Raw genomic sequence first — 25,076 nt, 5'->3', positions numbered from 1 at the left:
AGTGAGAGGCCCGCGTACCGCAAAAAAAAAAAAAAAAAAAAAAAAAAAATACTGGTAACCAGACCCTACCACTCAGAAAGTGCAACTTAAGTATTGGCATATTTTTAAAACTCCCCAGATGATTGTGATATGAAGCCAGGGTGAGAACCACTATGTAAAAGTCACCGGTGTACTTACTATCTTCTCTAATGGAACGAAAGGGCCTTGACTTATCTTCATAATCATCATATTACCAAACACACAATAATTGTTCAGTAAATGATGGAAAGGGGGAATAAAAGAGAAACAGAGAAACAAAGGAAAAAAGATGACTTCACAATACTTAAAAACTCAATAACTAAACTTAAAGGAAGCCTTGTTCTCCTAAATTCCTGGAAGAAATGATGAGGGTGCTATAATTTGTATCACCTGCCTTAAAAAAAAAATTCTCCACTACAGTAAAAAAAAGGTAAGGCAAAATCTCATTACTAATGAAGGAGCCACTTTATCTTGGGGGAAGAGACTATTTTCCATCACTTGGAAATCATACATTTACCCCATGAGGTACTATTCTAGGAAACATGAGACTCTAAAATATCTGTTGTAGAATACATTCTAGTAATGAGATGGGGTGAGAGGGATCTCTGCCAATCAGAGGCAAGAAGAAAAGAAGGAAGTAGGAAACAAATTCTGAAAAAGAATTCTAAGCAGGTCTCTAGCTACCCATAAAATGGTGGAAGAGAGAAGAGGAGCATTAGATGCGATTTAGAAAAAGAAATCATGCTCACGTTTCTTAATCACAGACTAAGAGGATATAAGGAATGCAATAATAAGCCTGTAGGAATGTCAGAATAACCCTGATTAGAGACAAGACAAAATGTTGTGTGTTTTAAAAGAGTTTTTAACTAGTGAAGAGTTAGGGAAGTTCTGAGGATTTCTGTAACCCATCTGGAATAAAGCTTCACTGAAATCATGGATTGCTATCCATTTTTCTAAATAACTGCTTTATTCAGATATAATTCACACATCATTAAATTCACCTTTTTAAAGTGTACAATTCAGTGGTTTTTAATATATTCAAAGAGTTTTGCAGCCCTCACCACTACTTAACTTCAAAACATTTTCTTCACTCCATAAAGAAACCATATAACCTATCAGCAGTCACTCCCATCTTCCTCAAAGCTGCTGGAGGCAATCACTGTCTATTTTCTGTCTCTATATATTTGCTTATTCTGGATATTTCATGTAAATGGATCATATAATACGTGGCCTTTTATGTCTGGCTTGTGTCACTTAGCATCATGTTTTCAATTTCACTTTTTATATTGTTAACTGATCGTCCATTGTATGGATACACTACATTATGTAGTCAATTATTTAGTAATAATTTGTTGAGGTCTTGGGGATCTTAAGATAAAAAAGACCTTGTTTTTAAGAAATCCAAGAAGTTTCAAGAAGTGAGAGATAGATAAAGAGAATAACATATCAGTGGCCAACTTAAGGAACTGACGGAACATAGACTTCAGAATGGAAAATGAGGCTGGGAAAGACAGGCAGGAGCCAGACCAGGAAAGGCATGAAGGGCCTGGTGCCTTGCCAAGTGATCTAGATTTGACGCTCTATGCAAAAGAGAACCTCAACTTCAGGAAGAGCCTTCCCACCATTTTCCCTTTTCTCATTTTCCAACACCTACAGATAAAAACCCAAACCATAAATACACACACTCACGCCCATCTCAGCTAAATAAATTACTACTCATTCTTCAAAGCCCCCTCCAAAAAGCATTCTCTGATCATCCTGTCAGTAAACACTCATTTTCTTTACAAGCTCTAACGGATTTTTCATACCTTTTTCATAGTATTTATCATATATTGATAAATGCTAAAACAACTGCAATTACCCCCACTGGAGTATGATCTACTTAAGGGCAAGGACAGTATCAGATATTTCTGAAATCCAAGCAGTGTAACTGTTGAATGAATACATGGAAAAAATGTAATAGATTTGGTGGAAAGCAGGTCTCTTGGAGGATGCGGACACAGAAGAGTCAGTTTCAGTGAAGAGTGGTGTGAAGGTAAAAATACAGAACAGTGACGGAAGAGGCACAAGCCTGGGAAGAGCACAGATGAGAGGTCACTGGCAGCCGGAAGGGGAGAAACAGATAGGGGTGATAATGGCAACTGAGCACTTGCCATGTGCCAGACAAAATAACTGTGCTTTATCACATTTAATTTTCTCAACAACCTATGAGGCAGCTATTATTAGCCTCATTTTACAGGAAAAGAAACAGGCTTGAAGAAGGAAACGAACAGTGGCAGAAGTAGGATTCTACAACCTAAGTTTAATTGCAAAGGCCATGTGCATTCTCATCTGCCACATGCCACCCACCTTTATAACTGTGCTTAGGATTGCACAAGCACATATATACTGTTGCTTTTCTTTCTGACATAAAAATACACAAGTACGTAGCTGACTAATTGTATCCTGAAATCCACCAAACTAAGTCATACTGACCATGAATAAATTCCACAGTCAAACTGGTTAAAATGGACATTTGATCATTACTCTTTAAAAAGAAATATCCACAAAAGTTTCCTCATCTTGCAGCCAGCAAATGAGCACTTATGTAAGGTTCCCTTTGGATAATGAGTAGATGAGTAAATGTTCCAAAATTTACTAATTTAAACAACTGTCTTTATTCACTCCAAGGCTGACTCAAAATTTGTCCTGAAATTGAGCAAAGCATTTTAAACACAGCGTTATAACTAAAGGCAAGGGCAAGAAAATAGTTTAAATTCAACATTATTGCAACAGATAGGAATATTATTTTTCATAATATCTGTAATTAGCAGGAACTATTTAGATGAGGATTTTTCATAACACTCTCTCACTGTAGTTTATCATGAAATTTATCAATGTATACCATGTGTATTCAATGGCAATATAATTAGTAAGTGAAATACTGGTTTAGTGATACTATTGCTATGGGTATTTAACAATTACTAACAGGAAAAAAAGAAAGCTTAACTCAAAAACTTGCCCTTCTATTTAAAATAGCAAATAAAGCCTTGTGTTACAAAACAAATACATAAGCGCAAGCAAGGTTGGTGTATCATCTACTCAATAAAAAAGTGCCCCCAAATCTATGTCACTTGAAGCAAAAAAGTTGCAGCAGGCAAAAGAGCTCCTCAATTATTTCTTGCTTTTCAGAGCTAATGTAAATGACATCAAATACTTTTGGACAACTTTTACCAATTATAATTTCTATGTTGAAAAGTTTGTTTTTAAAAAACACAAAATGGTGCTAAATCTTTGAAATTACAGTCAACGGAGCTATTTCTGCCTGCCTACACTTGAGAACTCACCACATGTTCAACACTTTCTGGCAGCTAAACACAAAAAAAAATACAAGGAAAAAGAGAGAGAGAGAAAGAGAGATCATCAGAAACTGCCCACATTGAAATTATCACATTGTTTTTCAAGCTTAATTTTTTTCCAAGCAGAATTATTATAATTTACTTTAACAAAAAAAGTAACTTAAAACTAATATTAATACATGCAGCATACTACAAAATTAATAGTTATTTATTCTTATGTTTATAGAAAAAAATGAGCATCTATAGTATAGCAATAACTTTCATGCATCAACATTCCTAAAAATAAAAATATGCTGTTAACTCTAAACAAGAATTTGAGCATAGTCCTTAAATAACTACTTTTGTATTATTAAAACATCTACTGAAATAGCTCTATTTTAAACTTAGTGATTAAAAAAATTAAATATACCACTTGTTTTGCATGCATCTATTCCTGGAAAAAAATTTCCTTAAATAACTGTAATGACTATAAATCTCAAACATGCACAGTTTAAGAAAGAAAAGTTACTAAATCAGGAAAAACCAATACATACTTGGTTTCATCCATCACTTCTACTTCCGTAGGGGCTGTGATAGGTGCATTTGAACGTCCTGCAGTAGGATCATCTGTGTTTAATTCTCCATTTGTAGAACTTACAACCTGCAGAAAAGAAAAAATACACACACACACACACACACACACACACACACACACACAAAGTAATAGGTTATACAATGATAAACAAAGTATTTAAATTAGAAAGTTAATATGAGGAACACAAAACAATTAGTATGCAGTTCTTCATAACTGAATATACTAATAGGTCTACATTTTATTAAAGATAAGGTCACTCATTATTTGCTTTGCAACTTACTTCCTTTTCATCTTGAAATCTGTCCTCTGGTTTTTAAGGCTAACGCAATCAGTTCCCTCTTGTGTGCCAGTATCTTTTGGTACCTTGCTACATCATGAATTACTTCCTTTGGAAACTTCAATAGTGTTCCTTCCAATGGATCCTTCATTTCAATCTGTAATCATGCTCAGGTCTCACCCTCATGTTGCCCATTCATTCACCCAGTTGTTCAAGCTCCAAATCCAGAAGTTACTGTGATTCCACTCTTTGACTTAAACCATCAGCAGATCCTGTTAAATCCTCCCCTGACACACACCCCAAACCTAATCGGTCCTCCCCACTCTATGACTACCAGATCTGCAGTCCAGACCACCATTATCTCTTGAGTGAAGAAGAGCAAAAACCTATTAACTGGTCTGCTTTTACCCGTGTCCACCTCCCGTTAATGGATTGTCTACACAACAACCAAGGTGCTCCTTTTAAGATGTAAATTAGATAACACATAATTCTCTGTTTAAAGCTCTTCTAATGTCAACTTCCTGATTTCATTTAAAATAAACAACCATACTCTTTACTCCAATTTACAAAGCCCCACAAGATCTGAATCCTGCCTACCTCTCTGATCTCATAGCACTTTCCCTTTGCTCACTAGCCTCCAACCAATGTCAAGGTTATTTCTACCTTAAGGCCTTGGAACTATCTATTCTCACTCCCTGGAATTCTCTTCTTGCTTATTGTCTGCCTTCTTACCTTTCAGATTCTCAGAGAACATCTCTAAAACAGGACTTTTCGAACATACAATCTAGAACTTCCATGCAGGCACACTCTTACATGTTATACTTCACTTTTAATTCTTTGTATAGCATTTATCCATGTTGATGTTTTTCTGATTGACTGATTGATGTGTTTCTTGATACCCACCCCCATCTCCATTAAAATTAAGCTCCGGGCTTCCCTGGTGGCGCAGTGGTTGAGAATCTGCCTGCTGGTGCAGGGGACACGGGTTCGAGCCCTGGTCTGGGAGGATCCCACATGCCACGGAGCAACTAGGCCCGTGAGCCACAACTGCTGAGCCTGCGCGTCTGGAGCCTGTGCTCCGCAACAAGAGAGGCCGCCATAGTGAGAGGCCCGCACACCGCGATGAGGAGTGGCCCCCGCTTGCCACAACTAGAGAAAGCCCTCACACAGAAATGAAGACCCAACACAGCCAAAAATAAATTAATAAACTCCTACCCCCAACATCTTCTTTAAAAACAAACAAAAAAAAATTAAGCTCCATAACAGCAAGAGCCTTGTGTTTTTCCCTGAGAGATCTCCCCACTCTATCTGGCACAGAATAGGCACTCAATAAATATTTGTTGAAATAAATGAATACATGCATGCATGTATGAAATCTTAAAGCAAGATAAAAACCATAACAAAACTCCCAAATTCTCTTGGTCCTACAAAGTGACCTTACTGTCTTATCTCTTGTTTTCCTCCAAACTTCTTGAAAACTATTGTCTTAATTTACCACTTCCATTTTTATAAAATTCTCCATTTATTCCTTAACTCCTCCCAACCTACACTCTGTCCCTACATCAGAACTCAAATAAGAGTTCATTTGAAGGTTGCCAATGATTCCTAGAAAATATGTTAATAGTCTTTGTTCAGTCTTCATTTGCCTGTACATCTCCCTATGACTTGGCACCAGCTAATAACTTGGAGTAAGACGAATCTAGATTCAAAACCTAGTTCTACCACTTACCAGCTATGTGACCCTGGAAAGACATCTTACATTGCTAAACCTCAGTGTTCTCAACTATGAAATTGGAAACAGAAGTATCCATTTAATAAGGTTGATATCAGGATGAAATGAAATTAATATATAAAGCGCAGTGACTGGCATATAGTAAGAGTTCAACAAATGGTGGCCATCATTATTACTGTCAGTCTGACCTAAAGTGTGGCTTCAACTGTCATCTCTATGTAAAGGATCCCCTGAGCCTAACCACTCACCCACATGGCCAGTTAGCTAGACCAAGTTTGGCACCTCACTCAGTATTTCTAAAACCTAATTTATCATACTCCCTTTTAAATCTGTTACTTTCCCTATAGTTCCTATTTCTGTTAAAGCCCTAGCCTCTTCCCAGACCTCCAGGCTCAAAATCTAAGAATCATTTTTAATGTTTTCTCTACCTGATCTCTTTATAATGTAACAAGGGCCTAAGCATCAGAGTTGACAGGTGACTACTAGACTTAAGACTTCCATTTACGGAAGCCCACATATTTCTAAAACTTAAGTTCAAAGAGGCTACAACACGTCAGGCACTGCTCTAGGAACTTGGAATACCATAGTAAACAAGAGAGACAAACATCCCTGCCCTTGTGGACTTAATAGTCTAGTTTGGAGAAATATGCTCTCTCCCCACCAACTCAAGAAGAATAACCAGAAATCAATCAATGTATCTAGATTAAGTCATGATTTATATACATCCTATATGGAACAAGTACTTAGAAATGCATTTGTGCCTACAGCTGAAAATATAAAACTGCCTTCATCATCTTTAGAGGCAATCCAATGGGAGGAATACTCCTATGTCTAAGTCGCCCTCTCTGCTTCTGTGGCACCTGCTTCCTCCTTTCTGTCATTCTATTGATCTCTGTGGCTCTGTGTCAATTTTTTCTCTTAAAATTCTCCCTCTTTCTGAACACATTAAAAAATACTTATTTGTTGTAATTACTAAATATAATTGGGTTCTTTATTCTTAATTTTTAAAATGTCAGAGCCTCTGCAATGAACTGGAAAGGAATTAGAAAGCAGAATTCTTATCCTATACTTTTGTATTCTCCACCACCTTTAACTAGCAGAGTGCCTTGCATGTAGTGGATAATCGAAACAGTTCACTGAACAATTTCCATTGTTCTTTCCTTAACAATAATTATTCAATGGGTTTCTTTTCCCACTTTTGTTCAATGGCCCTAAATAGGTGGAGGGAGGCCCCCTCAACTTATATGCAGCTCCCCAAAAGTATCTTCCCCTACTTAAGCAGCACAAATGAAAATTTGAAACTCAAGTACTCTAAATTTCCAGCAACAGTAACTATATATGCATTATAATTATAAAATCTGATTTATGTCACTTCACACACAGTCATAAGTGACTTTAACAGTCTTTATTTTAGTGAAATGTTTCAAGCTTCATTCTTCGCTGATCAGAACCAGATCAAAAGGAAGTAACATCTGACTTTATGAATTTTTTTAATGTAATTTTCCCTGGGCTTCCCAGATTCCCTAACCCTCTGAGTAAAGGCCAATATCCCAGGGTCAGAAGAGAATCAATGTGGTGACAGAGTTCTGTGAAGCTGACCCACTTAAAAGTAGTGATGTGAGAATGTATCACAGCATTAAAATTGTTTCCACTTAAGAAAACTAGTGGTCTTTTTGCAAACAGATTTTAGAGGAAGAACCAAAGACATAATATTATAAATAATATGTCAATATCTTCCTGGAAACCAAAATTTGGCTTATTTTTGTAAGCCAAATTTTGAAGAATGATTCCATTTAGGTGACATTTCTAGAATTATAACTCACACTAGAATATAAGAATCTCTGAAATATTAGTGTTTATCAGGCTCCTTAACAAAAGTATATCTAAAAATCATAGATGCCTTGAGGTTTGACATTTCAAAAGAAAATTCAGGGTTTTTGTTGCTGCTGTTCTTGTTCTTAAAGAAAATTTCTGTTATTCCCACTTGATAAGAAACAGTGCAATTCTCGTTTTAAGAGGTTTATAAAAAAAGGCAACTAGGCCAAGTTTTACTATCACTGTATCAGAATTGAAGGGGAGGCGGTGGGGAAACAGTGTGCAGCTAAGCGTGGGAGAAAAACAATGGTCCATTTAATGGCTGCCTGCCCAATCTAATTCCAAAAGAAGTCATTCTCACGGACTTGAGTACAAAGATAACACATGGTATCTTTGTGATCAACCATGTCAAAAGGCCAATTAATACAGTTTCCAAATATAATTAATTCAAATTAGTTACACTACTATCTTCCTAATTTGGAGTCTTGAAGAGTGTTACCAAGCGCTCAGTAGAGGCACAATATATTAATTAACCAGATCTTCATCTATTCAATAAATATATTAGAAATATTAAAAGATTACCTATTTTACTTACCCACTCTGCTTTTTCTAAAAGTCATCTATAAGAAAGCACACTAGTAAATAAGATATAGTTAAAAGAGTAACTTCCAAAGAGTTTACTGGACCTGTGCTAGGGTTCACATAACTATATGAAACCAACTTTCTAACATATTCTGAAAGCTATAGAGTTACAATTAATATTCTTGATATTCCAACTGATAATCCAAAGGCCCAGTGACATTCTCAGTGACTTTCAACAAAAGAGAAACCAAAACGGATTCTCAATCTAATGTTCACTTACAGAAGTATTAAGCAGAGCACTCTATTTGAGTATTTCAGTCTTTCGAGATGTTACTGGCAAAGTGCTAAATTCCTTAACTTGAGATATCTGGTTTTCTTTAATTAACAAAAATCTTTTGATGTTCACACTACCTGCCCTTTGCTGCAAAACTCCTATTTATCCTAGCTCCCCCCATCACCTCCTTGGAGCAGTTCTCTAAGGGTTACTTGACATGCTGCTTTCTGGGCTTGACGTCCTAAAACTTCCTGCCGAATTAAACATAACTCTAAACTTTTAGGTTGTGAATATATATTTTTAGTCGAGAAAACCACAGCACTTAAAAAGTCTCCTGCCTTTTGTTTTGGGAAAAGCGAGCTCAGTTTACACTATATTCTCTTCTCTACTACAGTAGTTATTAAAATCTTTCTTTACTGCCAGGAAAAAAAAAAAAAAAGAATATCGAAACAAATGTGTAATGCTGATTTACCCCAATTATAGCTAAACAAGGAATTCCCTAAACTAAATAAAAAAGATGAACTGGAAATTATTTATGTAATAAAGGCAGCAACTACTCCCCTTCCACAACTCCCTCTCTTATTCAGACTTCAGTACCCCAGAAAACAATGAATAGAAAGATATGACTGTTCTAGTTACTCAATTCTTTTCCTTGTTAGTACCTCAGTGTTTTCAAAGACTTGATAAAGAAAACTGAAACTGGTTATCTGAAACATTTTAGAAAGTCTGCATTAACAATTAGCATGATGGAGAACTGACTCAGATATGACATCTATTACTCCTCTGACTTTTAATCACATATGTTTCCTTACTGTTTCAGGATACATGTGTCTAATTCTTTTTCTGTTATCATCACCTGTATCTGTATTTCTGAAGTGACACCGACTAAAATATCAGACTGCTTATTAAAACAATTAATGTTATTCTTACATTTCATAATGTTATTCTGGCTGCATAACACATCTGCACCACTTGTGATTCTGTCCTTTTTTCCCCAGTGTCACATTGTTCCTTAAATGCAAAGCAGAGGAGCTTTCCAAACAATCAGAAGGTATCCCATACCATGTAAAATAGTAGTGCCCTTAACAGCCGTCTTCCTCCCTCTGCTTGCCATGCCCTCTCAGCCTTTTTTGGATCAGATTTTTAGTCAGCATCGAGCTCCATGGACTGTGTTACAGTGAAAGGCTCAACACAGTGGAATTAGAGACTAGTACTATCTGCTGCGAGCGGTACATTTTAAAACCTAATTTTGGAAATCCCGATTTGCCAGGTAGAAAATATCAGAGAGGGATAACTGACCCATCCCTTTCCCTCAACCCCCCTACCCAACTAAATTCTATCTTCTAATTATCTTTCAAGTCCTTTTATTTCTCTTCATCTCCACTACCCATCATCTCTCCTCAGCTGTGGACTTTTGAGAGTTGTGTCCTTGCCTTAGACTTGTCTCCCTTCAATCTAGTCTCCAGCAAAAGTAAGCTTTGTAAATACTAACCTAATCAAATTAGTTCTCTATCTAATTCTCTTTATGGCTACCCAATACCCTCAGACCAAAGTCCAAATTTAATAACAAGACCTTTTAGGTCCTTCACGACTTGCCTCCTGCCTACCTGTCAGTCTCATTTCTCAATACGTACCAGCTTGACCAAACTGCATTTAATTCCTCAATCTGTCAATCTCTCCTCCACAGTCTTAGGTATGTTGTTTTCTCTGCCTGGTACACTCCCTTTCTTAACCCCTTCTACCTTCTTTGACTGCTAAGCCCTACTGATTCTTCACTGAAAATGTGTAAAAAAATAGAATATAAGTAATACCATTTTTTTCCAGGAAAACTTAACCCGCTAAACCCAAGTTAGGTGCTTCTACTATATATTCTCATAGCACCTTGTACTTTCTCCACTTATCACACTGCCTGTTTATTAGCCTTTCCCATTAACTGAAAGCTCCACGGGGACAGGCACCATATTTGTTATTCTCCCTTTTATTCAAAGAACCTAGCACAGTGCCAAACACCCAGTAGACATTTATATATATTTGCTGAATAATGAATAGCCAAGAAACTGAAAGTGGTAGGTCTAGGCTTCTCAGCCATATTTATTACCAGTGATTCTAAGGGGAGCAGGAGGGGGCATACTTGTTCCCCTAAGAGCTTTTCCAAAACACATAAAAGCCAAGAACAGATGCAAAATAAACTCTTTAAGGCATTTGAATATTATTCTTAGTCTCTTAAGTGGGAAAAGTTTATCAAATGTATAGCATTATCCTTCTGGTTACTAAATTAACATGATTTCACTAAAGAGAAAGAATAAAATTAGATAAATCCCATTTCACAATGCATTCGTTTGGCTGTATCTCTATACTTCACTTCTCAGAGATGGATAAAAATACTAGTCAAGGGCTTCCCTGGTGGCGCAGTGGTTGAGAGTCCGCCTGCCGATGCAGGGGACACGGGTTCGTGCCCCAGTCCGGGAAGATCCCACATACCGCGGAGCGGCTGGGCCCGTGAGCCATGGCTGCTGAGCCTGCGCGTCCGGAGCCTGTGCTCCGCAACGGGAGAAGCCACAACGGTGAGAGGCCCGCGTACCGCAAAAAAAAAAAAAAAAAAAAAAAATACTAGTCAAGTTTCCTAATTTGCAAAAGCAATAGATTATTCTACTATTTAGTACTTCCTAAGCCCCAGCCTCTGTGCTAAATACTTTTTAAAAAAATTCTCACAACAAAACCATAAGGTAGAGCTATTATTATCTCCATGTCACTGATGAATAATCTAAGGTACAGAATTTGAACTTATGCTTATGCTGCTCACCACAATTAAATCAACTTGGTAACCTATATGTCTGATCTGCAATAATATACATAATAATTGTGAAGAGATAAGGAGTTCAAATGTAGACTCCAACGTGCAGTTCCTATGAAAAGAACATGTGAAATAATGAGTATCTGAGGATTTTTCTGCAGGTCCAGTCAAAAAGGCAAGAGGTGCTGGCATACATTTTATTAACAGATACCAACCTACTTATTTTGGAAATGTCTTTCCTGAGAAACTATTTGATGATATGCCCTTAGTATTTGTTGAGGATAATTTTTTCAATTGCCATTTAAAGTCTTTATATTTCTTGCAAAGCCAATACTTGAACATTGTCCAACAGGTGGTTTAAGAGCCATAGAACAAAGAACCTCAAGGCAAATTCTACTCATACTTTTGTATTAGTAAAAAGATTTTTCTCTTTATCAGATAATGAGAATGAAAGAACACATTGTTCTCCTTTCTTCCTTCATTCAAAGTCAAATATAGTATTCAATTATCGTAATAATCATATAAGCTCAGATTTAAGGTATTTTTATTTCCTCTATTATTAATTTTTAAATTACAATTTCATTACTCCAATTATACCAGTGTCATATTATAACTTTTCAAATTTTGAAAGTGGGTAGGATAAAAATTATAAATAAATTCAACATTTTGGAGTAGGGCAAGATTCAGGCATGATCTTACCTAGGCTGCTAGCAAATTCTTCATGACAGTAAAACTACCTTAATGTTCATCACATCAAGTTAGTTAATTCAGGAAGTAAATGAAAAATAGTGTAAAATTTTTTGTCTTACTTATGTATTACCAGAATTCTAGTAAGTAAACTGATCACTTACGGAATATTAGAATGAAGCCAGATGTAATCTCTACAAGGCAGTAAAGTTTTAAAGAGATGATGAGACATGAGCAGAGTTGAAATATACCTTTGAGAACATGTGAAAAAATAGAACAAAGTTTTTGAGTGATGAGCCAATAATCAAACTCATTCACCCTTTGACTGTCCAAAGAGATCCCATGAGCCATCTCTGGGAATTCCACAAAGTAAGAAAAAACTAAAGATAAATTTGTGGTAATGGTACAGAAGTGGTAGGAAAGCTTTCTAATAGTGTCTTAATTGTTACAGATTTCCCTGAACACTGAGCAAGACACCTGCTATAAAAACATACAACACTTAGAAACACATAAATGTACACAGATACATACACAATCCAGTTTGTGTTTATGGGAATTAAACATAATTTTCTCAATTAACTTTCCAGTGATATGAATTTGGGTCACAAAAAATTTTACAGTTCAGGCACCCTTGCCTCTGAATCCCTCACTCTGGACTTTGACAGCGCTATTCAAATACTTGTGTTACACACATGACTGAAAGTTCCATAGACTATGAAGTTCTTTAAAAAATACTTGGTTTCACAATTTAAATTACCTCTAAAAGTTAAAGATGGGAAAAACATGATAACTAGTAAGGACTGATCTTTTAGAATTCAAATCAATAAAGAATAAAACCCAAGCATAGATTCAGATTACATATATGTGTGTGTGTGTGTGTGTGTGTATATATATATATATATGTATGTATATGTATATATACATACTAAGAAAAATGCAGATTTGGTAAAACATAATAGAAAATTGTTCAAGTGGAAATATGTGGAGGAAAAAAAATCAAATCTAGGTTCTAGATTGAAATGGATTAAGATAACATTTATCATCTCAATTTCTTTAAACCAGCATTCAGATTACCTTAAACTGACATTTTTAAAAGAAATAAGAGACTCAGTAATCTTTTTCTATTTTTATAATACATACAAAAGGTTAAAATTTAGGGGGGCATGTGAGGGCAGAATATAGTAGCTATCTCTAAATATATAGAAAAGAGGGGAAAAGGAACACATCAAAAAGAATAAGGGACAGCTTTAAATTTTTGTAAATATCCAGAAAGTTGAGGGAAATATTTAATAAATACTTGTCCTTGAAATTATTTTCTCCATGTGCTATTTTCTCCAAGTACAAACAAAATACGTAATGATAAAATTAGGGTCATGGGGCTTCCCTGGTGGTGCAGTGGTTGAGAGTCCGCCTGCTGATGCAGGGGACACGGGTTCGTGCCCCGGTCCGGGAGGATCCCACATGCCGTGGAGCGGCTGGGCCCGTGAGCCATGGCCGCTGAGCCTGCGCGTCCGGAGCCTGTGCTCCGCAATAGGAGAGGCCGCAACAGTGAGAGGCCCGCATAACGCAAAAAAAAAAAAAAAAAAAAAAAAAAATTAGGGTCATGTTTATTTGACCAATTAATCAGAAAGTACATTCTAAGGACTGAGGATGAAAAAGTTAGATATCTACTTAACTAAGTTTGAAGGAGGCAAAATCAATGAAAGGGAAAAGATATAAAAAATGTTCTATTACTTAAAGCATGAAAAAAGACTGAGCCTATTATTGGAAAATCAAGTTTAACACATATTTCAAGTAATACATTTTGTTTTTCTAACCTATTGTGAGTACAACTTACTTAAATACTGTTGCATATGCTTGCAAAAATGAACAAAGGCAAAATCTTAGTATCCCTGGTGGTCTTGCTAGACCATGTTAATTCTGCTTTTTGGTTAAATACAAAGGAATAGAATTATGGAGGTTCAGCAACAAGATTTTCATTAGGATATGAAATCATGCCATGAGTTCCAAAAAGGGTTAGTTGTATAGATTTGGGAAATAATCACTCATGCAAAAATCAGAAAATACCTGTACCGAGCCACCATGTCTGTCTGCTGCAAGGTGAGCTCTCAAATGATGGGGATTTGCCTGCTGGGAGTCCCAAGCTGCCCTGTGGTCTGCCGACTGCCATTTATTTAATGCATGTGGCATGCATGGAAGAAGAGAAACCCAAAATGTTAAACATCTCATCCTTATAATATAGAAAACAATCGTATAAAAGGAAATTTAAAATACCCTTACTATTCTGAGTCACAGATGCAGTTATCTTTGCATATTGAACATGGAGCGATTTCAGTTAAAATGCTACAATAATGTAATGATCAACCACAAAAATAAAATAGAATCACAGAATTTTAGAAGTGAAAGGACTTTAGATATCATAGACTCCACTCGTTAACTTTATAAAGTTAACAAAAACTAGAGAGGTAAAAATGACGTGGTCAAGAAAGTACTCCAAATAAACCATGAAATGTTTTAAAAAGCCATCCACTATATTTTCTTACAGTAGAGGTCCCCATTAGTTTTCTGATGAGGAACTACTTCTAGCAAGGTGAATAAAAAGATAGTACTCAAACAGCCATACTTAAGGTCCCAGAAAACTTTTCTCTTCTTGCTTAGTACCCTGTTTCTGATTATGAGGATAATACAAGAAAACAGAAAAATTCTTTGAAAAGCGAGAAGTGCTATATAGAATACCAAGAGGATATGGTAAACAATTTTTTTAAGTGACAATCTTACATATATGAATCTCTTTGCCTCCTTGATCTTTTTATCTGGTTCAAATTAAGAAACCCATTTCCATGAAATAGGCTGATAATTCTTGAAACTTTTAGATGATCTGGCAAACTTGTATGGCAATAACCACAAACTAATAATAATCTAGTAACAGAATTAGGAGTAACTGCTTAATAGGGGTCCATTTCTATGTTTCAGGAAAATGTGGACAGCACTAATAAGAAGAGGGGGAAGGTATACAATATTTAAGTTTCTATTACATGTTTGGTTCTGCATTAGCTGCTTTATATGTGTTATCTCATTTTTGAGATAGACAGTATCACCCTCATTTTACTGATGAAGACACTGAAACAGTAAATACTTCTCTAAGGTCATAGAGGTAGCAAAGAGTACACAAAGGATTTAAACTGAGAGCCTACTGCTCTTCCAATATTACTACCTAGCTCCTTATCACAATTACATTATGTTCTAAAGACTTCAGGGCTCTTTTCTTTCTTTTACAACCAAAGTAAGGAAAATCTTGCCACAAAGTGCCAAGTACACTGGGCTATACGGAGCCTAAGCATATCAGGAACCAGAGTAACCCTTTAGGGGAAGAGATGTTGAAATCAAGTGGACACAAAGAATAAATGTTCCGGCACTAAACTTCCTAAATTAAACTGTACAATGAAAAACTGCATTCTTTGGCATGAAATATGTCATCAAAGCAATTATGACAGTTCTATAATATCTTTTCATTAAATCCTCCAAATTTATCACCAGAATTTAGCAGATTTGTAGGGTTATAGTGAAATAAATTAGACAAGACCAAATCTTAACAAGATGAAAGAATGAAAATCATACTAAAAGAGAGACAAAGATCTAAATGTTGCGTAGGACAGCAGGCAACATTTGGGAACCATGGACCTTTTAAGAAGACAGTAAGAGCTATGCAACCTCGCCTCAGGATAAACATTTGCATGCACCCAACATTTTCTGTAAAATTTCCAGATTCCCTGAACTTCAACCATTGACTCTAAGTTACAATTGTTTATCTGGGGACATTACAAAGGTTTCAGACACTTAAAGAATTAACCTTTCTTCTTTTGGGATTGTGAACTATGGGTTTATCACACAACTTAAGCTGTTTACTGCATCACAGATAGTTAAGAAATTTTTTCTAGATATACAATGTTTCTATCATGGTAAGAATCTGCATGTCCTGGTTTCAAATTCAATATATAAGCTATCCTAAAGGATGTCCTGAGAAAAAAACTGACTCCTTACATTTAGTGCAACAAGTACTACATCAACAAAATATGGTTCCCACCCTCAGTGAGCTGGCAATCGAGCTAGCAAGATATATATGAAACATGTAGAAAGTTAACCTTTAAAACATTTAAATTTATTTCAACAAAAATTTAACTCAACAATAAAAGAAGAGTTTCACTTATTACAATACCTAACAGCTCAAGTGGAGATCTTCACAGAACATGAATTACTGATCTTCTTCCAAGTACATTTGAGAAATTAACTGATTTATAAAACACAAACTCCAAGTTTTGATTTCTCCCATTTCTTTCTATATACAGCATCTTATCAGAGTACTCAAGCTATCAACAAGTTGTAATTTATATTGGAAGTAATTTATATATAATACCCTTTACTGTCCCAATTTTTCTAAGGTGAATTATAAAACTAATCTTTTAAAATTCTCTATACTTTAAAGCATAATGTTGTTAAATATTTCTTAAATGCAGCATTTTATTTGGCTATTATTTTTAATAAGTTGTGTTTTTTCTTTGATTTCATTTCTTATTTAACCCTCACCTGAACCCTGATGGGATACAAAAAGGATAACACACTATCCTCCTCCAAAAAGGGTTATAACCCAAAATTCTAAAGGCCTGTTTAACTCAGGGTGACAGCAAAAATTTTTACGTCAAAAGGATTCAATAAAGCTTCCTTATACAAAAATAAGAAGAGTGAAAACGTTGTTCAAAAATGTCAACAGCTTCCAATATACCTTACCCAGGAAATACAAACTCTTCAATGAATCTCTATGCCTTGTCTTGAGCCTACTCTCTGCTCCAAGCCAACTGCTTATCTCTCCTCAAACATATTCTACATTTTTAAACTTCTGCTTTATATTTTTTACTGTTCACTCTCTCCAAAATGCTCTTATTCCTTCACCTGCCTTTAAAAATTCCATTCATTCTTCAGGCTCATCTCAAAAGCTATCTTTGCCATAAAATCTTTATAGATCCTACATATTCCAATGATCCTCCTTGGCACTTTATTAATGTATTTCCTATGGTAGAGTTTATTCTGCATTGTAATGTAGTTATTTGTGAATTTATTGTAATAATGATAACAGTAATACCAGCCACGAGAGTTGAGACTTAATGAAAGCTTACTATATGCTAGGAATTAAATGAATTATTTTTATTTTATAGATGAGAACTGAGGCTTTGAGTGAATGAGTAATCTGCCCAGGGTCGAGCCATATCCAGGTATGACTGATTCCAGAGGCTGAGAGAGGTCTTAGCCACTGATTACAAAATCATTTCTTACAGGTTATATGTTTTCCTTACTTCTGAATTTCTGCATTGTAGAGAATAGTAGTTTTCAAATAACAGGAACTCAGTAGATAATTTAGTTCACTAAACTAGACTATAGTTAGAAAGACCAACTGCTATTACAATTCATTCCAACAGGGTATCCAGATACTTCCATTCTAACAGAATATCAAACATTGCTCAAAGTTTATTATACTAACTTATACCACTAATTAGGATTTATGATTAAACATTTTTAATGTGAACATTAGGGGAAAGAGTCTAGCTATTGAAAATATATGCATTTTCTATCCTTAATATGTGTGTATATAGTCTGCTTTATAAAAGAAATCCTTCAATCCTTCAATACGTATATACAAGTATGTATACACGCAAATGCATACACATATAAAGCTGTCATCTGCACATGATAAAACACCAAATATATTTATAAACTGTGAGAAGGTAATACAGAAGCAAATTAAGACATTTCATATCTAAAAGGGCAGCAAACCTGATTTTTGGATTGTTGTATCTTATCTCTGTGTTGATGTGCTTCTCTGTTTGATGACAGAGCAGGATCTTGCTGAACTGCACCCACTGGAGTAGGCTACAATACAATAACAATTAGAATCAATGCATTCAATTTCAGAACTCTTATTTAAAATTATTTAGCTACTTAACATAATCAGGGAAAAAAAAAGACACTGTTAAATAAAGTAAGGCCTTAAGAAAAGATATCTTTCCTAAAATATGTTGTTAAATACAACAAAGAGATTATAGCTACTTTTTAAAGTATTTTCAAAATATTTAAATACTTTATCAACTATTTATTTTTATATCAACAAAAGACCTTCTAATACTGTCATTACTTTTAGGTTACTTTTTCATATCAAAAAATGAAAGTGTATTTGTTTATGTTTCTCATTTCCAAAGCCAATATATAAACGGAAAAAATTATTTTAAGAAAATTAAAGGAATAATTTTTTAAATAAGCTAATAAAATTGCTTACTGTCAATATTTTAGCTCGGAAGAGGCTTATATAAAATTTAAATTTTCAAATATAATTCAAAACTTCATATAAATACTTTAATCTAAGTATATTCAGATTTGCATTTTAGATACCATATATATTCAAATCACTTTGGAGTTAAGAAAAATACAGATTAAACGCTTAAGTAAGTCAGTTGTTCAAAAATACTTGAATCTGAGAGTTCAGCAGTTCCAAATCTGGAAAAAAATTTGCTAACAGTGAGCCATAATTACAGAAAATTTTGTAAGGCATTCTTACTTATTTAAAAATAAAAGACTAGTGAGAATACATATTTGATTTTCTGGAAGTCACCACTTCAAAGAAAGAATTTAATGATAACTTCATTTAAGTAATGACACCCATCCCACAGTTATGATCAAGACAATTTTTTTTTTAACTATGAAAACTTGGTACAGTTTTAAAAACCTAAACATGCTCCAATATATAAGTATCAATCTATTCCAAGATAACCTAAAACTGCTAGAATAATTAACACATATTTTAAAATTACAAATGCTTTGAAAGATGACTAAAGGAAAAAAACTAGCTGATCTTTTAAAAGTTATCACTAGAATATTATATTTTTAAAAAGTATATTTGACATTAAGAACTAAATCAGAAGTAAAACATTCAAAATAACTCATCACTCTAAAAAGTAGACTCCAAATGTAAGGTTTTTACAAAATTCAAAGAATAATTTTTATATTATGCTACCTGAAACATCCATAAAAAAGAAATAAAATGAACCCTTTAAAAAACTATTTATTCTCAATCCTAAAATGTATATGGAACCACAAAAGACCCTGAAATGCCAAGGCAATCTTGAGAAAAAAAGAACAAAGCTGGAAGTATCACACTCCCTGATTTCAGACTATACTACAAAGCTACAGTAATCAAATCAGCATGGTACTGGCACAACAACAGACACATACGTCAATGGAGTAGAACAGACAGCCCAGAAATAAACCCACACACTTGTAGTCAATTAATCTATGAAAGAGGAGGCAAGAATATACAATGAAGAAAAGACAGTCTCTTTATAAGTGGTGATGGGAAAACTGGACAGCTACATGTAAATGAATGAGATTAGAACATTTCCTAACACCATATACAAAAATAAACTCAAAATGGATTAAAGACCTTTATCTATGAAACCATAAAATTCCTAGAAGAGAACATAAGCGGAACACTCTTTGACATAAATTGTAGCAATATTTTTTAGATCTGTCTCTTAAGGCAGAGAAACAAAAGCAAAAATAAACAAATGGGACCTAATTAAACTTAAAAGCTTTTGCACAGCAAAGAAAACCATCAACAAAATGAAAAGACAACCTACTGAATGGGAAATAATATTTGCAAATGATATAACCTACAAGAGGTTAATATCCAAAATTTATAAACAGCTCATACAATACCAAAAAAAACAAAGACCCTTTAAAAAATGGGCAGACAACCTGGATAAATATTTTTCCAAAGAAAACATACAGATGGCTAACAGGTACATTAAAAAATGCTCAACACTGCGAATCATCAGAGAAATGCAAATCAAAACCATAATGAGATATCACCTCACTTGCCAGAATGGCCATTATAAAAAAGACAAGACATAGTAAGTGTTGGTGAGGATATGGAAAAAATGGAACCCTTGTGCATTACTGGTGCAGCCACTATGGTAAACAGTATGGAGATTCCTCAGAAAACTAAAAGCAGAACTACCATATGATCCAGCAATTCCACTGCTGGGTATATATCCAAAGAAAACGAAAACACTAATGCACCCCAATGTTCATAACAGCATTATTCACAATAGCCAAAATATTGAAGATATGGAAGCAAACTAAGTGCCCAACGGACGAATGAATAAAGAAGATATGGAGATGATACACATATAGATATGGATACACACACACACACACACACACATATATATGAATATTACTCAGCCATAAAAAAAAAGAATGAAATTCTGCTATCTGCAACAATGTGGATGGACCTAGAGTACTATGCTTAGTGAAATAACTCAGACAGAGAAAGACAAATACTCTGTTATCACTGATATGTAGAATCTAAAAAATAAAACAACCAAATGTATATAACAAAATAGGAACAGACTTACACATATAGAGAACAAACTAGTGGTTACCGGTGAGGAGAAAGAAGGGGGGAGGGGCAAGACAGGAGTATGGGATTAAGAGACAAACTACTATGTATGAAATAAATCAACAATAAGGATATACTGTACAGTGCAGAAAAATATAGCTATTATTTTGTAATAACTTTAAATGGAGTATAATCTATAAAAATATTGAATCACTGTTGTACACCTAAAACTAATATAATATTGTAAATCAATTATACTTCAAAATAAAAAATTATTTGTTCTCAACTCTTTTTAAATAAAGGATCTGTACTATGAAAAAGAAGGTTAAGTACTACAAATAAACTTTTATTTTTATTATATAGCCTAGAGTACTCACCAACTGCTTACCAATCCAGTCATATTCATAATCAAACATATACCCTTTTCGATCAAACAAGTCAGTAAAAAGTTTTCTTAGGTAGTCATAGTCTGGTTTTTCAAAAAAATCTAGCCTTCTTACATAACGAAGATATGTTGCCATTTCTTCTAGAACGGAAATAAAAATTGTCTCTCATTAAACTTTTCTAATACTCATTAATAATAAAATTATAAATATCTAAAAGCACAGGGTATTATAAAAACATGAAAAAGTAACAAAATTCTACTAAAATTTAAAATATTATGAACTTAATAACAATGAAATTAAAAGGGGGAAAGAAGGTAAGAAAGGAAATAGGGACAAAAGATAAATCAGAGATTTAACAAACATTATTTTTGTTTCAATTCATTAGGAAAGGCTAAAATTTTTATTTTACATTATTTTTAATAGAAACTTTGGACAGTATCCAAGGTTGAAATAGAAACTTAATGCATAATTATTTAATCACAAAACACCATACTAAGCTCATATTTTTTTAAATTATTTTAAATACTGATAGGAATTGATTTATACATGAAAGCATTTGCACTACCTTGCTGGATTTCCTTTAGAATCAGTGACGCTAAATGACCAATAGAAGATTCAAATTCTTAACCTTGGTTAAATGGTATTCTAATCAACTGACCTAGCAACATAAAGCTAAAACAGTTTAATTCTTCTCTTAATTTCTGGTCATAAATGTAACAATTATTTCATAATACATAAACCTTTGCATGCTATTATAATTCCCAAATATATTAGAGATATGTATTTTTTTAAAGGTCATATTTTCCAGAAGTAAAAGAAAAAAAAAGCCATAAAAATCAATAAGCAAAATGGTCAGCAATTAGTAAAACAGTGTTTAACCATCAGAGCACATAAAAGCACTATTATAAGAGATGGTAGGTTACACCTAGCTGCTTTTTTGATACAATTTGTTCATGGCAGCTGATAAGAAAAGGATCATCCATAGCCTAACAGGCATGAAAGTAGCATCCAGTGACCCAGTCACATGGTGACTCTCCCACTATTCCACTTTCTAGCTAATCACCTGGCTAATTTACTTTGACACCCCCATTTTTTCTGCAGAAATTTGTATAAGCTTCTTAATAAGGTATAGCCAATCTGCCTACACCTAAACTGTTAGTACTATCAATCTATTTTTTCTTTTAATCTTCCAGTTCTATATGTTATAGCAAGAAAGCAAAATACATAATTAAAGTTTACTGTCAATGAATAATAAAAGCAAACTTGAAAAAGGGCTACCTGAGATTATGCTGCTTATACTATTACAATAATAATGCCAGCACTGTACAGGAGAACCTGTAAATACTGAAGTGAGATGTAAGTTCCATCTTCTATCTTCAAGTTTGGTTCTCATTTAATGTTATTGCATAAATCACAACAGGTATTTTAAAACATTAGGGACACATTATTCTTATCCCTTAATTGATTTAGGAATCTTAAGTAAATTTTTGTTGATTTCACGTGAGTTGCCAAAAATCTACATGAGAGCAAATCTATCTTCATAAAGCTCCCCAATACAAAATTAGCCTAAAAGTAGTAAGGTTAGTAAGGTTTTACTGTACTTGGAAAACTAGACTAAATCATACATCACATACCTCCTTTGAGCTTGACATTGAGACTTAAATGACTAATATTGGATACCAAAACTTTAGTTAGTATTTCTAAGCAAATATTTCAACTTATTAAAAGTATGCTACTGAAGAAAATATTAGTTTAGCTGGTACTGGTCAACAGTATTAAAAGATGAATTTTCTTCCATTAATACTGTTTTACAAAAGTGAATATACACATTGCCCTGTGGTCTGTGTATCAAATGCTGACATCTTTTTTTTCCTTTTTTTAATTAATTAATTGATTTATTTATTTTTGGCTGTGTTGGGTCTTTGTTGCTTCACGCAGGCCCTCTCTAGCTGTGGCGAGCAGGGGCCACTCGTTGTGGTGCACGGGCTTCTCATTGCAGCGGCCTCTCTCGCTGTGGAGCATGGGCTCTAGGCGCATGGGCTTCAGCAGTTGTGGCACATAGGCTCAGCAGTTGTGGCTCACAGGCTCCAGAGCTCAGGCTCAGTAGTTGTGGTGCATGGGCCTAGCTGCTCCACGGCATGTGGGATCTTCCTGGACCAGGGATCAAACCCATGTCCCCTGCATTGGCAGGTGGACTCCCAACCACTGTGCCACCAGGGAAGTCCTGCTGACATCTTTTGAATCATATTTTTTAAGCATGAAAAAAGTACTTATCAACTTAAGCAATGAAAATGAACAGTTCTAGTTTTCTGTGTATAATAAGCATATGTATCAAGCAGCATTATTCATTACCTGGAAAATTTTCACATAACACTTCTATTGGTGTGGCTCGTTTTGTATCTCCAATTTTCTGATACCTCTCTTTTAATGTGTCCGCCTAAAACAGAAAGAAAAAGAATCTTGAGACATAATTTTAAAATTAAATACGTGGAAGACAGTACCTTAATATATTAACAATTTATGAAATTCAATAAGGAAACACAAAAACAATTACCTTTAAACCTTGCCAAGGAAGACTGCCTCTCAGAAAATACATGAACATATGACCTAGAGCTTCTAAGTCATCTCTTCTACTTTGTTCTGAAATATAAGAGAAACATAAATTTCATTTTCCTTTCCCAGTTTGGATGCAAGAATGGAGAAATGATTCTTTCCTTATATGTAAATTAATTCCCCAAAGCTCAGCATATAAATATAAAATACAGATCTGGTGCTTAGGAGAGAGAAAAATCATGTTTAAACAATAATGTTTTACATTAAAATTATCATGCATCTTTAAAACATGCCACTATGATTTTTTTAGATATTACTGGAGATTTATTTCTTTCCTTAAATATCTATTCATAGAACTATAAGGCAAGGAGGAAAGGGTTCCATGATCAGAAAGAGAGTCACTGTGTACTACAGCTCCATCTTAAAAGATTCAGAATGTAACATATTAAAAGTTTTGAAAATACCTAGAGCTAAAAATGTTTAACTTTAGCTCTCCATTTCCTAAACTTGTATGAGCACAAAAATTCCACCCCACATACTCTCTATTAATATCAAATACAATTAGTATATTGTGTAACATATTTTTAAAAGCACTGTGTTTGACACACTCCAACAGTAATAACTCCTCTGATGGCACCAAAAATATGCTGCCAGAACAAATTGCCACTTTAAGTTGCTACTGTTGTTCTAGTAACAGAATGTTGTATAGCATATAACTGAATGATAATCACAGACCAAGACTCAGGGAGGTACTTACAAATATTTGCTGAGTGAATCTTTTTTCAATTTTTTGTCACTTAAGTTAAATATTTAAGTCTTCTTTGTATTTTAAAATAATACAAGAATGCTGACTAACACCGAGAGGAGAAAATAATACTTTAATATGGGGATGTTCATGTGCAAGTTGTTTCATGCAAATGAATACTCATACTACCCAAGCAGTACTAAATACTTTAGAAAAAGCAAAGTTTTCAAAGGATGGAACCAAACTAGGGTAAAAGGGTCAAAAAAGGTTTTAATTTTTACTATGTAATCTTACAATATTCTATAATTGTCTTCTGTAACACCTGCTACAGTTTTAATATATATGTTTGTGTTTTTATTTAATCAACATCTATCCTCCCATCTGACAACATCACAGGAGAGCAGATATCGCTTTGGCTCAATAGCCTCAGGGCCTAGTGTAACGGCTGCCACAGAGCAGGCACTCAACGCATACTACTTAAATATATAAATGACTACTTAAAAACATATAAAACTAGATTAGAATATATCTCTGTTCTATAAGCATAGGGAAATATCTAGAAAATATGCATCAAATCATTAGTAATTAGGGGTATGAGACTGGAGGACTAAACAGGACATTTCAATAGCTCATTTCATATACTCAAAAATGTGGTATAATGGGAATTTTTCTTATTTTTCATATTTTAACAATGTAAGCATATGCTATTAAAAATAGCAAACTTCCAAAATAAGTAATATAAAGTTCTTCTAAAAGCCATTAATGAAAGCAGGATGTGAATTCATGAAAAAAATCAGTAATGCCTTTTATAGCTAAAATTTTACTTTATTAGATCCTAGGAGTCTTAAGAATGAA

General features: G+C 34.3%; 1 protein-coding gene across 12 annotated transcripts in view; it reads right to left on the bottom strand.

Moving 5' to 3' along the window:
* The window catches only part of CSNK1G3 (casein kinase 1 gamma 3), a 128,351-nt gene that overhangs the window by 9,338 nt on the left and 93,937 nt on the right, over positions 1 to 25,076 (bottom strand). For 2 of the 12 annotated variants that reach the window (XM_033853114.2, XM_073802459.1), the window contains 7 exons: positions 23,478 to 23,563; positions 23,276 to 23,360; positions 20,915 to 21,063; positions 17,918 to 18,013; positions 14,159 to 14,254; positions 3,890 to 3,996; positions 3,345 to 3,368 (listed from right to left, as the gene is read on the bottom strand). In XM_033853114.2, coding sequence (XP_033709005.1) covers positions 3,345 to 3,368; positions 3,890 to 3,996; positions 14,159 to 14,254; positions 17,918 to 18,013; positions 20,915 to 21,063; positions 23,276 to 23,360; positions 23,478 to 23,563 — 643 coding nt within the window. Of the gene's footprint in view, positions 1 to 3,340; positions 3,369 to 3,889; positions 3,997 to 14,158; positions 14,255 to 17,917; positions 18,014 to 20,914; positions 21,064 to 23,275; positions 23,361 to 23,477; positions 23,564 to 25,076 lie in introns of those variants that run through there. The other 10 variants (XM_073802454.1, XM_019940908.3, XM_073802456.1 and 7 more) reach the window with 10 other exon arrangements.

The sequence above is a fragment of the Tursiops truncatus genome, chromosome 3, assembly GCF_011762595.2.
Source record: "Tursiops truncatus isolate mTurTru1 chromosome 3, mTurTru1.mat.Y, whole genome shotgun sequence".
Taxonomy (NCBI): Eukaryota; Metazoa; Chordata; class Mammalia; order Artiodactyla; family Delphinidae; genus Tursiops; species Tursiops truncatus.
This window is presented reverse-complemented; position numbering and strand designations above follow the sequence as displayed.